A 16,397-nucleotide genomic window follows, 5' to 3' on the forward strand; every position below is an offset into this window, starting at 1 on the left:
GGTCTTCTTACTACTTGTTATTTGAACCTCCAAAACTTTAAAACAATATTATGTAAGTTCTCTACAATTTTTTTACATAATTTGCAATTAGTAACAAATATGTTGACACTGTCATTTAACTAAAATTACGAATTTTGAAATTAATATGATTTTTTAAAAGGCAAGCGAAGCTTAAATGTTCCTTCACTGCTTAGTTTACTCTACCATCGTAAAATTTTGTTCTTTATATCTTTCTGCGCATTGCTTTACATTTTTCTTGCGTTTTACGTCTTAGATTGTAATCCTGGATGCTTTTTTAATTTAGTTTTTGAAATGTTATTGAAGTTATGTTTACATTTCGCATTTCTCCTTTATTATCTTTGACGATTGATCTATTTAAAATGCAAGATTTAATATATGCAAAACCTATCTCGCCGAAAATTCTAATCCATTTTATTTGTTTTTAGTATTGAATTGCTGTTCTCAAACAAAACACTATGCATAAAAACGAATTCTTTTCTGGAAATAAATTATTCTAGATTTAATTTCGTAAAAATAGTAGAATAATTGAATTATTATTCTATTTAAATGTTCCATAAATGAATAAATATTGCAATAGAAATTTGCGAATTTACGAGATAATTTTAACTTACATATTTCTAAGAGAAAATGCAAATGTAGATATTACATATACTCTGAAAATAAATTAATATGAAACTGGCACTTTAATTATTAGTTTTTCCATTTAAATTAAGCAAATCCCGTCCCTTCTTTATTCCATTTTGTGAATAATGAAAAATGCAGTTAATATTATTTTTATGTCTTGCTTTTTCAGAGAATGTACAAATGATTCTTCATTTTATATTTTTAAAATAATATAATTAAATTTTCAGTAACTTCATTTTCAGAATTTTTGCAGAGGAAATTAAAGTAATATCACCACATTAAACTATTAAAGTTGTAATGAAATCGAGTACCTGTTCTATTTTATAATAATCTTAGCAATATACCTAGTGGCCACTTATTGAGGAGCTCTGAATTTGACACGTAAAGAGCAGGGATAAAATTAACTTTAAGAATTAATTAGTTTTTATCAGGAAATTAATTTTAAGTTAGATTCCGACGAAATAAAAACGTGAAATATTATTAATAATGATAATAAAAAGAGAAAAAAAGGAGCTAACTTATTTAAAATATCTCGACTCTCTCGCGATCGCTTTTTAAATCGATACAGTGAAAACAAAATTTGAAGTACATTTGAAGTGAAATTTTATGATGAGTATTGCTGAAATGTTATATTCAAATCGGGAATCAAATACTTCTAAGAAAAACTAAAATTTAAATTTGAAAATATTCACTTTTTGGTTAATTTTAAATCGAAATTTATATATTTTATAAAACCGTTCTAACATAAAAGTTAATAATAAATAAAAATTTGAAAACAATTAGGAAAATACTCATTTATAATATATTAAAAAAAAAATTACATCTGGAAGACATCTCAAAGTCCTTCAAGAAGGCGGATTTTACCCGTTTTGAATAGGTGACCCTTTTGTCAAAATCACAAGGATGTGAGTTTTGTACTCATGGATGGGATGTGCAGCCCCTGAGATAGATTAATATAAAATTATTTGTTAACAGTCATTTCCTTGATACAAAATATTCCAGCCTTATATGACTAACAGCAGTTGAGTTAATCATGATATATTTTTATGGTTTTTCTTTTCCTGCCGAATAAATGTGAGTTAGTTTCACTCAAAACGAGAACTAAGTTTTTTCTGATATTTCTATTAGGATTTTTAAGTTTTCTGAGTTTGGTTTGGAATTAAATGATATTGCCTTTTGATTCAATTCTGTGGACAGGCTGCTAATCAGCGGTAAGATAAAAATAAAATCAACTTAAATCAATGCAGAGCCGTGACTTTTATTCAAGCAGCGTGGTTTTGAATGCTAACAAAAGCATGAGCATTGCTACTTTTTGTTCTGAAGGCCGGTGAGAAAGCATTAGCTTTTAACACAGATTGTCTGATTTCATATACCGTATTAGAGTGCTTTTGTATAGCGTTTGTTTTACGTTAATCGTAATGCTAACCCTATTTTCGACTTCTTTGCAACACTGTGATTTGTGCGAAATTTTCGCGAATGCGCTGTGAAGCTCAAATAGCGTTAACGTTAGAGTAACACTTTGCAAAATCTTTCTTTGTTTTTTAAAATCAGCTCGCATCGACTACAGTGTTGACATAAATTGTATCCTGTGGTAGACGAATGGTGGGTTGGAATTCTACCGCCTTCGGCTCCCGTGGTGGACTGATCTTAAATACACGGTTTCTAGTAGAACACCGATGTCAAGCATCACTGACTGCCGCCACTAAGGGGGTTTACCACTTTGATCAGCATGTGTAGGGACCAAGGGTGAGTGGAATTTTGTCTTTGTTAAACTGTTCTACAGTAAAATGCTCGACTTCTCGCGCAGGTCGTCGGGCTACTAAAGCGGGTGCGCCATCCTCTCTATAGAGCAGTGGTTCCCAAACTTTTTTGACCCATGGATCCCTTTTTATAGTCAAAACTTGCCCACGGACTCCCAAGTGAAAAACTACATATATGTATGGTATAAAAATTACAAATTTAAACAAACAAAACATTTTGTTGAAGAACTATTTATTGAAATTATATCTTTTGCTTTAAAAAAAAATAATAATAACTTGGATAAACGTGATGAGATTTTAAGAGTGTATTTATGTCAGGCTCAATGTTTGTGGGCACTAATTTCTAATCATTTATTTATTTTTGTGATGAGGTTCATTACGGCACTGAAACTGAGAGAACAATATCCTCTGCCCAAGTTTTGTTTATACAGAAAAAGTTTTGCAACAAACGCAGTTTTACGATTTTAGTTTTGATTAAATTTATTGTTCATCTTGTAGTTTCAAATTAGTTTCGTTAAGTTTGGCAAATGTACTGAAAATACATTCGCTGCAGCTTGTTTTAAGTTAGCCAGAAAACCTCGGTATCTTTCTACCATTGCCGGATCACCGTCAGTAGCTACAGAAATGATATTAGTCAAGGGTATAGCTTTTAAATTAACATTCAATAACATTTCACCTTTCGTATCGCTTTCCAAACATTTAGCAAATAACAATTCTTGGTTAAATTTTTATTCTTTTGCAAATCTTACATAAGCTAAAGGTAAAAGCTTCGTTTCCTGGATAAGTGGACTCGTCAAGCTGTATAGAAAATTCAGATATTTTTAAGTACTCACATAAAGAATTTTCTACGCACTGAGATACTTTGTCAATCCTTCTTTGTACATTATTATTACTCCGAGGAATTCTTTTTACAATGTTAAAAGCTGGTTTGTGTAACCCGGTGAGTATTATCCCACTTACAGTTAGTAAAATAAGTTATTCAATAGTATGAGACTTTCCGGAATTTGCAATCATGTTATATATAGAAACATGCGAAACTATGAGAAACCTGCAGTCCATCGTCACCTCGCTTAGATGTTGTCCCTATAAGTTGTTGCAGTGACGGTGTTTTCAAATATTTTTCTTTGACTGTTTGAAAAATAGTTAAATCTTTATGTTTTTTGTTACAATGGATTTTTATCAATTGTTTGTTAAGCTTGGAATGTTGGATTGAATCACTTCTTATAGTTTTATTACATAGAAGATACATAGGTAAAGAAATAAAGACGTACTTCAAATATTCAACACTGAATTTTTGGCGTTTTTTCTTCGACTCATTCATACTGTTATCTCTTAAAAAGGGAATAAAAGATATAAGAATATTTGTAAATCAACTGTTTAATTTGTAACAAACCACTGTTAATAATTATCAGCACCCACCTATATTTATAGTTTACTTATATAGGACGTAAAATCGCTACTATTTTATTTATCTTAATTTCCATAATAATAAAAACCAATCACAATTTTATTATTTAATATTAAACCTCGCGCGGACCCCCTGACGTTGTTCAGGGACCCCTAAATCAGTTTTTATTTTTCACGGACCCTCTGAATGGTACCACGAACCCATAGGGGTCCATATGGACCACTTTGGGAAACACTGCTATAGAGGGTCAAAATTGTGATGAAATAAATGAATGAATAAATAAATAAATCGCATCATTCTCAGGGATATTTCCCAGACCGTCGCCGATAGCCCATTTGTAGCTCTAGTGCGACGTAAATAAAGTACCTATTAACCCAGTGTTTCCCAACCTTTTTTGCGCCATGCCCCACCTAAGTCATTCTAAAAATCTTATGCCCCCCTATGTAACATACACATAATTTTTAATACTAAAAAATTGAATTGTTCATTTAAGAAACTTAAATGATAGATTTTAGGAAGAAATCATTAGGAAATTGTTAATGAAACACAGTAAGTAAATTTTCAAAGCATATAATGAAAATCTAAAATTCAAATAGTTTTAATAAAGATTTTTCTATAATAATTTAATATTTTAATTTAGTGAGATCCTTGCTGCACAGAGATTTTATGTTAGGTTCCAATTTGGTTAGCTTCAGTCTCAAGTATCCCCGTTGTGTTATATCCAGACGATTTCTTTTTTTAGCAGTAAATCATTTACTGCACTAAATCCAAATTCAGCTAAATATGAAGATGGAAACAGTAGCAATAGTTTTCTAGCACATTTGGTTGAATTTGTGTATTTGATTTCTGTTTCCTCACAAAGCCATGCCATCATTCCCTTTATATTAAATAAAGTTTTAATTGACTTAACATTTTGCATTTCTGCGAGTTCTTCTTGATACTGCATATTTGATATATCAGACAAATCTACTAACTTTGGCTGCATCATCCATGTTGGAAAATCAATTTGTTTTAAACCATAGAATCTTTCTTTTAAATCAGCCGATAGAATTTTCAGATGATCGACAATAGCAAGTAAAGCGGTATTATTCACTTCACATTTTTGGAGCCAATGAAACTGTTCTAAGTTTTTGCTGTTAATATATATCTGACATAACTCAATAAGGGTAATGAAACCAAATATCTTCGCTTTTGCATCAACAAGAGTTTTATTTGTTCCTTGAAGATGCTTATTTAATATATTTAGTTTTTCAGAGATATCGGCTGAATAACTCACAAATGCTTTATCATCGACTGTTAACAGATACTTCATTTTAGGTTTGTCACTTAAAAAATCACTAAGAATATCAAACAGTTCCATAAATCTTTTCAAGCAGTTCCCTTTAGAGAGCCATCTTACTTCAGTGTGAAGTAAAAGTCTCACATGGTCTGCATTTTGTTCTTCACAAAATAGCTTGAAGAGAAGCTCACATTTGGCATTAGCTTTAATATCATTGATGCACTTTATTACTGAATGTAGTACTTCATTTAGAACAGGCAAGATCTTTCTAGCTACCAAGTTTTCCCTATGAATAACACAATGCGCGGTTATCATTTCTGGATTCTCATCTTTCATAAATTTTAAGCAGCCATTTTTCTTAGGAGCACCATCTGCAACACAAGATGTTATATATTTATTGGTATATTATTGACATCTATGTACTTTTTTAGCTTATTATATATATATCGTTAGAGGTAGTGGTGCTTTCTAATCTTTTACAGAAGAACATTTCTTCAGCAAAATGCCCTTTATCAATATATCTTACGTAAGTTATCAATACTGTCACACTGTCTATCAAAGTTGATTCATCCATTTGCACTGAGAATTTTGTTGTTTTCATCTTTTCAACATGTTGTTTTTCAATATCTTCACTCATTTAATCTATTCTTCTGCTAACAGTATTGTTACTGAGTGGCATAGCTTTTACAGCTTTGTCATCTTTTTCAAGAACCGTTTTAATAGATGCTGATATTGACGATTTTTTAAAATTCTCTCCTGTTGTATGATTTTTTCCAGATTTAGCGATGAATAAAAAAATTTGATAACTAGCCTCCAGAATACGATTATGAGTTGAAGTGTGAGCAGTAAATAGAGACTTTACTGTTGTCCTCTTTTCAATTTTTTCTTTAAAGTATGAAAGTCCACGTAGAGTCTGCTGAAGGGAAGTTAACTTGACAACGCCAAAAACCCAGTTGATATTCTGGTCTAGTCAAAAGAATTTATAATATTTATTGGCTGCAATTATTTACGAATTTGAATTTTTCTTTCAATTTTGCCACTGAAATCTAGCATTGCATTTAAATGACCCAGAGCAAAAGGGTTAAACTCGTGTCGAGTCCATTTTCGAATTGCCCCCTTTAACAATCAAATTGCCCCCCAGTGGGGGCGTGTACCCCACGTTGGGAAACACTGTATTAACCTGTTATCGCTGTTTACAATAGGAACGTTTCGTGCTTTTTCCCCTCCCTTTCTAACGCAATTTTGGTTTTTTTTTTTATTAAAAAGTTACGTATGCGGGCAAGTTCTCTCTCATATTTCTCACTGTAATTTCCTTGTCTTTTGTGTTCAGTTCAACATTACAACGATACGAAGGCGAACGTTATTGCCTAAAATTTACTACTTGAATAAATCGCGAAAGGACGAAGGGGGGAAAGTAGAACACTAAAGCATCAAACTATACATCATTAAGTATTAATTAATTACGTTAAAATAATTTGTTTAAGATGAAAAGTAATATTATTAGTCTAAGAATGACAATATTCAATTAATGGTCGATATCTCAGATTAGAAAATATAGCTTACAAACAAATATTTTATTCAACCTTCCGTTTACCAAGCATGCTAAAACAAGCAGCGTGTTGTGTAATTCCGAAATAAACTGGGGGGTGCGAGGAGTGGAAGACGATTAAATGTGTCTTCTAGATTTATGAAAGGATGTCAGAGAGCGGAAATTCGGTGGTGCCATGCCAGAGCTCGTCATCGTTCACAAGACGGTAGAATGACTCTATTAGAGTTGTGTTTGCAAAAGAGGTTATTAGAGATGTCGCTAAACCGATGTTGAGGCAAGGATTCCTCCTTATCTTATGACTCTGGAATGCGGTTGTAAGTAGGTGTTATGTTTTAATAGATTGCTTTATCTCTAGAGGTGACAAGAGAGATTTAAGGGATAACGTCGTGCCTTGTTTTGTTTTGGTGAGGTTGCGTCATTTTGAAAGTGGAAATTAATTCGACCTTTTCACACTTGGTTGTTAACTAATGGTGGACATAAGTAGGGTTTAGATCTAAGTAGTGGTTTTGTGGACAATGAGTATAAATAGTTAGCGGTCAAGAAAACTTCAGAAATAAGAAAATCAATGTTAGAATCCTTTTGAAAAATGAAGTTTAAATAAAAAAAACATACTCAGGGGTCACAAATTAAAATTAATTTAAGCAAGAAAAGTAAAGGTTATTAAAATTTTATTGTAGTCGTTGCAGAGTTGATCCACTTTCGGGTTTACGACTCTACCAATGGTCAATTCCATAGTCTTGTAGTTTTGAACCCAATCCAGAAGACAAGGGAACTCCTAAATCAAGTATTGAGAGAAATTTGTATTCGTGGAGGACTTTTGGAAGGAACTAACCCGTATTTGAGTTACATGGAGAGGAAAATGACGAAAATCTCCCATGGTTAGCATGACGGTAAGGAGACTCCAATGCATGATCCGCTACCACTAAAGCTAATTTCCGTCAGCAATATTTATGAAGCTAATTTATGAAGCTAAATTATGAAGCTAATTTACGTCAGCGAGGTACGAGCCAGGTGCAGAATTTGTATCGAACAATAATCGCTGGGATTCGAACATCGGTCACCTCATTGGAAGGCGAGTGCTCTATACCCGAAGCCCACCACGGCTTCGTTATTGAAATTTGTCAAATTACTAGTGATAAATATGGGATTAAAAACGTTACAACCAGTTTGCCAGCAGAATGAAACTTGGAGGTGATTTTAATGTCCACCTTTTAACTTCTCTCTGTTCCCTCGGGCAATCAAACATGTTTTGCTGCTTTCAGTCTGACATTCCTCATTAATAATTTTTATCTGATTCTCATAGAATTCTTATTTCTTTTACCATTGAATGTTAAGTTTTAGTCTAATAATGATTATACTTTTGATGCTTAATTTTTGTCAAGTATTCTAAAAATATTCGTCAATTGATGTATATTATGATGTATTTCATAACCATAAACTATTCAAATGCTAAATATAATATTTTCCCCTTATTTTGCCCTAAATTTATACAAAATAGTAAAAACAAGTATGAAAAATATGTCTAAAAATCTTGCATCAAATTGTTAATGGTAGAATATGAATGAAGTAATAATTACTTTTAAGTATGAAAAAAAAAAACATTCTTAACCCACCCTTGCTAATCATACTAATCTTATACATATAAAAAGTAGTGAACAATAATCCTCAACCGTATTTGTAGCAATTTTTTTCTTTTAAAATTAAGATGGCCTCACTTGTCTCGAATTAATTAAGTTATATAAATTTTTTTTATTTGACTAGTAATTTTGTGTACATTGAGTTGTGAAACTTGCTGCTACTTTTTTTCCAAACTGAAAACTTAAAATGTGCAATTTTTTTTATATTTGAAAATAGGAGCTGGGAGTTATAGTATTTTTTTCTTTACCATGCAAACGATGCTTTTCGGGGTAAGAACTATGATGCAATGCAGTGTGGTAGAAAAACTTATGAAGCTTTTGAGCCACCGTACCGTTTTTAAATCCTACTGTGAGCTTCCAATCCAAACAACTATCATTTCTTCTTCTCTTTTTTAAGAAAAGTTTTACATTTGGTTCATTAACTCGATGGAAGAATCAAGATTGGACAATCGGAACGTTGCCACGTGACGTAAATGTTTCCACGAACTACTAGTAGCTCGCGATTTACAGTTTGGCGATCATTGTTGTAGAGTATAATGTTTTATTCACTTGTTCTTTTTTAAATTGGACTTATGCCTCCCAATACCATTTTAAGTACAATATGATTATAGTAACACCTTGAGCCGCGATGGCTCAGGGGATAGAGCCGATGGATAGAGCCTTCCGATGAGGCGAACCGGGATCGAATTTCATAGATGGTTGGTCGATGCGAATTCCGCATCCGACTTGCACCGACCACAGTGCTGACGTGAAATATCCTCCGTGGTAGACGGATCATGGATTAGAGTCCCCTTGCCGCTAAGCTAACCGTGGGAGGTTCTCGTGGTCTTCCTTTCCACGAAATGCAAATGCGGGTTAGTTCAATCAAAAAGTCCTCCATAAGGGCAAATTTCTCACAATACTTGATCCAGGAGTTCCCTTGTCTTCTGGATTGGGTTCAAAATTACAAGTCTACGGAGTTGAGCATTAGTAGTCGTAAACCCGAAAATTGGGTCTGCTGTTCAACGACGGTTATAAAGTAAAATAAAATCAACACCTTATTTAATGCAATTCAGATCCGATTAAAGAAAAAAAAAAGCCATCTGAAGAATGCTCATAATATTGCATTGTTATTAATTTATTTTTAAATTATTATTAATTGCTTTATTAGGTTAGATATCTAAGCAAGTGAATGAATACTGCGAAAGGCTATATATTTAAATCCTTCATCACCCATAAAATGACTTCATAAATAATATTTTGAATATTTATTAACATATTTTTATGGAGTAAGCAAATAAATGCAGTTCTGTGTTATTTACATCTCATACTGAAACATTTCGCTTTATCTTAGAGAAATAAAGTCAATTTAAAAAGTCTCCCTAGCTTGTGTTTTGATTACGCAAACGAATGAAATGAAATTAAATAGATTGAAGAGAATTGAATTATAGAATGATTAGAAATGATAAGAGCGAATAGAATTAATTAAATAATATTATTTTCAGGTGAAAGCAAATAAACACTGCTCTATGTTGCGTATATTTTATCTATAAAATATTTGCTCTTGCTCTAGCGAAATAAAACCGATTTAAATTTCCAATAGCATGAGTTTTTGATAAGTAAATCAATTGGGGAGAGAAGCAAAACGCACTCTGTAACAATTATCAAATCAATCTTGATTTTTTGATAATTGAAATTGAGTAGTAATAAAACCAATTAAAGGCTTTTGTGTTAAAATCAGGTAAAATCCATATTTAAAAAAAAAAAAAGTTCGATGCATTTCTGACTTTGAAGATTGTAGACTGCTTATTCGATTAATACAATAACAAATACTTAACCAGTCATTTTCTGTGTGGTTATTAGAGTAGGGAAAAACTACATAAAACTTACTGTAAAATTTTTAGTGATTTTTTAAAACCAAAAAGGAGGGCAACTACTTTGCACTATAACTTTTGTACTGAAACACCATAGATAATTCCTTGGTGTTTGGAATAGTGAAATTTCAGGAATGCTCCTTTTCACTACTTTTGGAGTAAAATAGCTTCTCCCCTTTTTGTTTAGTATCGCTAAAATTTTTAATTACACAATCAGTAAAGTTATTTTTATGGCACAATATAAATTAAGAAATGTTCGTAAATCAAGCATACGTATTGCACAAGGAGAATATTAAGACGAATTCGAATTAGGCTTAACAGAATAGAAGCTGATAGAAACTAAATGTTATTAAATTGCCTAATACGACAGGCAGATATTTAAAAATTAAAATATAATTGTCCTTATTACACAACAAAAAACACAAGTTTTGTAATGGCGAACTTTTTCTGCTGGCTTGCAAAACATCCCATTCATGCCATTTCACACTTGATAGCAAACAATTTTCTGACGATATCCAAAGTACTATAACTAGTGTTTCCAGAAGTGAAAAATAATTCATGAATGGTGTCAATGCGCGTCGTGAGTGTAGGGTAATTAATTGGTGTTAGACGTTTTGGTGTTTAGATTTAATTACATCATTTAAAGTGTATATAAACGCTCGATTTGATGTTAATTTGAAATTAAGTGTTCTTTTATGAAAATTTTTTAGTTGTTCAACACCAAATTCGGAGAGCTATTATCCTATTACACCATTTTTTTGACACTAAATTGACATTTTTATTCTAGATTAGATCTTCCCAACAATTTATGAAACTTCGCATACCGTCAGATGGGGTGACTTCGTGCAACGAGGGGTAACTTTTTGCAAACTGTCATTTTTTCAATTTTTGCGTTGTGCCATGTAAGGGCATTTTTAAAGCTCGGTATCAACTGATTTGAGTTGTCAACATAACGAGCTAATGGTTTACCAAGAACTGTCAATGTAAACATCATCGTTCTTGGAAAATTTTGATCTCAAGTTACAAACATTTTCAAGTTTTTTAACGTCACAAAATCGGAGGCTGGAAAATCTGCTCAGTTGAAGAAGTTCTAGTTATGCTATCCAGGAAGGTAGGTTATACTTTAAAAGTCTTATCAATCGAGATAACAAATCATGCATAATTTTTTGTTTTTAATTATTATAATGTTAGGTTTTTAATAATTAACAGTTTGCACAAAGTCACCCCATCTGACGGTATCTTGTTCTTGTACCAAATACCTCAATTTTTATTCAAAGAAAAGTAACGGAAAGAGAAAAATATGGCAATTAAAAGTAAAGATTTCTTTTAAAAACATAAGTAAATACGTTGTGAACGTGGTAAACATGTTTTTTTTTAAAATTCATTAAGATTTTGAATTATTAAAAATGAAATAAAAGTGATTACTTTCCTAGTTAAAATTTACGCATCACTACTTTTTTATTAGTGTTACTTGCTTATTAATTGCATATGGAGTTAGGGATCGAGCATGATTATGTTTCTAATGTATCAATTAATATTAATTTCTTTTTAAGGTTATAATTTTTTTTGCTTGATTTTTGCGTCTAAGACATACTGTCATAATAAATTTTTTCCGTGGAGAAATTTTATTAATGACTGCTCTAGCAGTTAAATAAATAATTAAGCTAAGAAGCACTTTATCAAATTCAGTTAATTGTACAATTTATGGCGAGAGCTATTTGTCAACATTAATTATTTGTTGCAAAAAAAAAGTAAGACTCTGTTTATTTAAAACCTAAACTAACAACTTTTTTCTTGAGTGTCAGTAGTATACTTTTTTCAATACAGTAAAAAATAATTTAAGAAAAATAATGTTATTAATTGAAATTGTTAGAACTTGAAAAAAAGAAGGGATTTAAATAAAAAAGGAAAATTAAATCAAAATTTAAGTAGACATTAAGATAGAAATTTAGACAGAAATTTAAACATAAATTTAAATGGAAACTTAACCGCTTGACACGGATATGGCATCAGTGTCCCTTTTACATATATATTTTTCTGACATTCTAATTATAAGCAAAAATATATTTTAATTATAAAAAACAGCCTAAAAAATTCTTTTAGATTATCGGGATTATATTTGCATTAAAAATAAAATCAGAAAAAAAAGACTGGAATTTTTTCCATTCACATTCAAAAATTTATCAATAATTGATTTTGTAAATAAAAGAGAATTTCAGTGATGAATAACTGTTTCTCTTGGCTCTAAATAATTGCAAATTTGAAAAAATTATTGTTTGGAAATGTGTTTTGAAGATTTTATCTTTAAAGCAGAAAAAGACGCTAGAGTTTCATGCTGTATTTTATAACCATAAGTAATTATACATTCTTTTCCCCCTATTTTGCCCTTAATTAATACAAAATAATGAAAAAAAGTGTGTTTAATAAAATTTATGTATAAAATGGATAAATAGAAATTTTAAAAGAAATTTAAATTTTCACAGAAATTTGATTGAAAATTTGATAAAAATTTTGTTAAAACGGAATTCAACGTATATTACATGTTTGGCGCTTTTTCCTTTAGCATATTTTCAAATAGAAAATGCCTCCCCCCCCATCATCTCTAATAATAATGGTAATAACAATAATAATGATTACCTTTCACTTTCAGATTCAATTGTTCCGTTTCTAACGCCATTAATATGTTGAAACTCCTTCGTTAAATCTTCAATAGGATCTTTAGTAGGATAAATATCTTGAACAGAAGAATCACTTCTACAGCTTTCACCTAACCTTCGCTCCTGTAAGAAAATGATTAATAATTTAAATAAATACAAATTTTAGTTGTTTTCGATTAGTTAAAAAAGTTAATATTTCATTTCTATTTAAATAAGAATTTTTAATAGGAAGATTAATTATAAAAGCACAAGAAGCAAGCAATACTATAAAGTAAATGCAGATATTAAAAAAAAAATGCTTGGGCATTATTTTATGCTTGATGTTTTTTTTCATTTTATGGCACCGCTACCAAAGAACATTCATAAACTCCATTGAAATAAGCTATAAACTCCGAAAAAAATATTTCTAAAATGCATGACATAAGCATTTCTTTTTCAAAGTTCTTCAAGACTTAGAAATATTCCAAAACTTTGGAATTCATTTCATTTTTCTTCAAATGCATTTTTTTTATAGAAAAGCAAAATCTTCAATGTGAACTCATTTTTGAAATCAGAGGGATATGACGTTTTAGGTGCAGAATATATGCGGAAAAAAATACAGTATTCAGTATTTCGAATTTTGAAATTTTTTTTATTAATAACCTGTTCGTTTGTTTTTAAAAAAAACTTTGTTCTTCAAAACTAATCAATAATATTTCTGAAATTATATGCCTATAAACTTTAAACTATTTAATTTTTTAAAACTAATGAATGACATCTTTTGTTCACAAAAGTTAATTCACGTGAATTTTCGAGAAAAACTAGACAGTTTTTTTCATACATTATTAAAATAATAATTATTTTAACTCTAGTATAGGATAATTAAAAATTTAAAAATTGCAACGACTAACAATTTATTCATCATCTTCGACCGTTGCTGGATAAAGATATTCCCCAAACTTTTTCAAAAATTTCAATCTACTGCTTTTGCCTGCCACTTCACGTCTGATATTTTTCTAATTTAATTTGTTGTTGTTGTTGCTAATTCCCATCTGGTCTGACGGGGTCAGACCAGATCAATGAATCCGTTGACATTCAGAAAATCCGAAACCAGAATGGGAGAGGAATGAATGTCATTCCAGTCCAGCACTAAACAGTTCAAGATGTGCTCAGGTGATGCCTGGTTTTGTTGGCATTTAGGGCAAAGAGGAAAGATTTTTTGATTTGCAGAAAATGTGAGACTTTTTAGGCGTCCACTGGCCAGTCGGGATAAGCAGGTGTTGGTTTGCCTATCACCAGGGAGAGATAGAGAGAGTCCTGGTCTTTCTGCTTTATACCAGTAGTGAATAGGTGGAAGCAGCCACTTTTGTTTGTTCTGGGCCTTTTGCCTTGCAAAAAGTTCAAGGTATGTAAGCTCTGAGGTGGAGGGAACTGGATGGTCTAGTCCCTTCTTTGCAAGAGTGTCAGCCAACTCGTTGCCGTGGATATCGACGTGGGACGGGATCCATTGAAAGTGGACCTCATGCTGTTGGGAAATGAGCTTTACTTTTTGTAGGATCGAAAAACTGGTTTTATCTCCAATGAGGGCCCAATTTTTGAGGTGTTGAATTGAACTACGGCTGTCAGATAGTATCCAAGTATTTCCAAGGTGCCCTTCACTCAAGATTTTCTCTAGTCCCCTGTTGATTGCAATTAGTTCGCTTCGAAAGACGGAGCAAAAATCGGGGTTTCGTTGATGAAGAGTGTAGTTCTCTCGAGGTGTTTAAATAAATACCCCACTGCTAATTTAATTTAACTACCTTTATTGTGGTCATATTCGTTGTCGTTTGATGTTACGAGGATATCAGTCAATTCCAACAATTGGGTACTTGTGACTCAAGAAGGGAAGTGATTGTGCCTAACCATGAGATTTAAATCAGACTTATTTGGATGCTTGTAAGCTGATAGGCTTATAAATCGACAACTAAGAAGATTTATCTACGATGACGTTACTTGCGAGTATCGAATTGTCAGCTCTTTGAGATTCATATGGCCTGTTTGTTACCGTTTTTAATAGTTAAGTTCTCTTAATGGCATCAAGTCTTAACCATATTATTCGCTTTTCCTCTCTCGTAGAGTTCTGGAAGTTCTTTCCCTACTTTTTTCCGCTGTTTTAAGTTCTTGCATAAATCTTTTTTCAAGTCTCTGCTTTATACGTAAGTAACATAGCAGATAACACACATTGATTGATAACTTTCAATGTCAGACAGAATGTCATTTTACTCTTTGTTATCATTTTTTTTCCATTCACATCAACTGAATTTGATTTTTTTGCTGTTTTTAGGCGTTACGGTGCTGTTCCTAAATGAACTTAATTCTGCACTTCAATTTCTACTCCTTTGATTTTGATATTTTTCCTTTAGACATGATTTGTTTTCTAAAAGATCATTTGAAGTTCTACTAAGATGCTGGCTTCTAAAAAATATTAGTCATTTTTTTAGCTTGATAGGTTTGTCTGAGATAACTGCATCATCATCAGAAAAGTTGTTTTTCTATAGATATATTCTTTAAAATTGGATTAGGTATTGGCTAGTGTTACCTTACGCTAGGCTAGTTTGCGGAGGCCCAGCTACGTTTATCCAATTTGTTTCAGAAATTGCTAGTGTCAGGCTGCACAATAAGAAGGTAGAGAAAGCTAACTATAACTAAAAAAATTTGTTACCAAAAGTGTGTTTTGACGTGTCGCATTTCATGAAAAACAAGAATAGTATTTGAACGTGAGTAAAAATAGAGCTGTGAACAGGAAATTGCACATATTCGGAATCGTTTTAGAACTTAAAAATTGAAATAACGATGCAGTAAGGTCATTTTTGCGACATAAATTGTTTTTATACTACAGCAGTTCGAATAATGGGTAAAACGTGAAAGTTAATTCTTCCATGTTTCGTAATTGGACACTTGCAAATCGAGAAGAAATGAAGTTATTGTATCTTGCCATGTGATTTAAATCAAGCTTAATTGGATACTTGCAAGAAACGTCACGCGTGTGTGTTGAAACTGGATGGCTTCTGAATCGACAAATGCCACGATTTACCTAACGTCACTTTTTTTTTGTCGTGTCTATGACATAGCCGAATCAAATGTTTCCATGCGTCTTGATTACTGCTTCTGCGATTTGCTTGATGTTATCGTCATAAAGGTCTATCAATGACGGCAAGACTCCTATTTCTCTCAGATTAGCACTCATTGCTGGACACTCAAGGATGTGGACATGGTGTCAGCTGCGTATCTGGGCAGTTTTCACAATTCCTATATACTTTCCTGCCCTCTCTGCCGATCTTAATGCCTCTGTGGTGGCATCAAGATCGGCAGAGGCTGAGAACCAAAGGTTGGTTCTCAGCCTGGCTATAGTTTTTGTTGTGGATCTATCTGCATTTATATTACAAATCATGAGTTTCGTTGGAATTGATTTTTCCCTTAGTTTAGATTTAGCATTTGCATCTTGGATGGAGACGTTACAGTCATAAAAGTTAAGGTTTCCGGCATCCTTGGCTAATTTATCTGCGCTTTCATTGCCTGCCATGTCAACGTGTGCTGGTATCCGGTTTCTTGGGGTATTCATCAGTTTTTCCTTCGAGGAGAATTTCATTC

The 16,397-nt window shown here is 32.0% G+C and overlaps 1 protein-coding gene and 1 pseudogene across 3 annotated transcripts in view; both read right to left on the minus strand.

Moving 5' to 3' along the window:
- The window catches only part of LOC107449163 (EGFR adapter protein), a 198,626-nt gene that overhangs the window by 8,657 nt on the left and 173,572 nt on the right, over positions 1–16,397 (minus strand). For all 3 annotated transcript variants that reach the window (XM_043039495.2, XM_043039494.2, XM_071182391.1), the window contains one exon: positions 12,769–12,911. In XM_043039495.2, coding sequence (XP_042895429.1) covers positions 12,769–12,911 — 143 coding nt within the window. The remainder of the gene's footprint in view (positions 1–12,768; positions 12,912–16,397) is intronic.
- LOC139425231 (uncharacterized) lies at positions 13,802–16,329 on the minus strand (annotated as a pseudogene).

The sequence above is a fragment of the Parasteatoda tepidariorum genome, chromosome 1 (assembly GCF_043381705.1).
Source record: "Parasteatoda tepidariorum isolate YZ-2023 chromosome 1, CAS_Ptep_4.0, whole genome shotgun sequence".
NCBI lineage: Eukaryota > Metazoa > Arthropoda > Arachnida > Araneae > Theridiidae > Parasteatoda > Parasteatoda tepidariorum.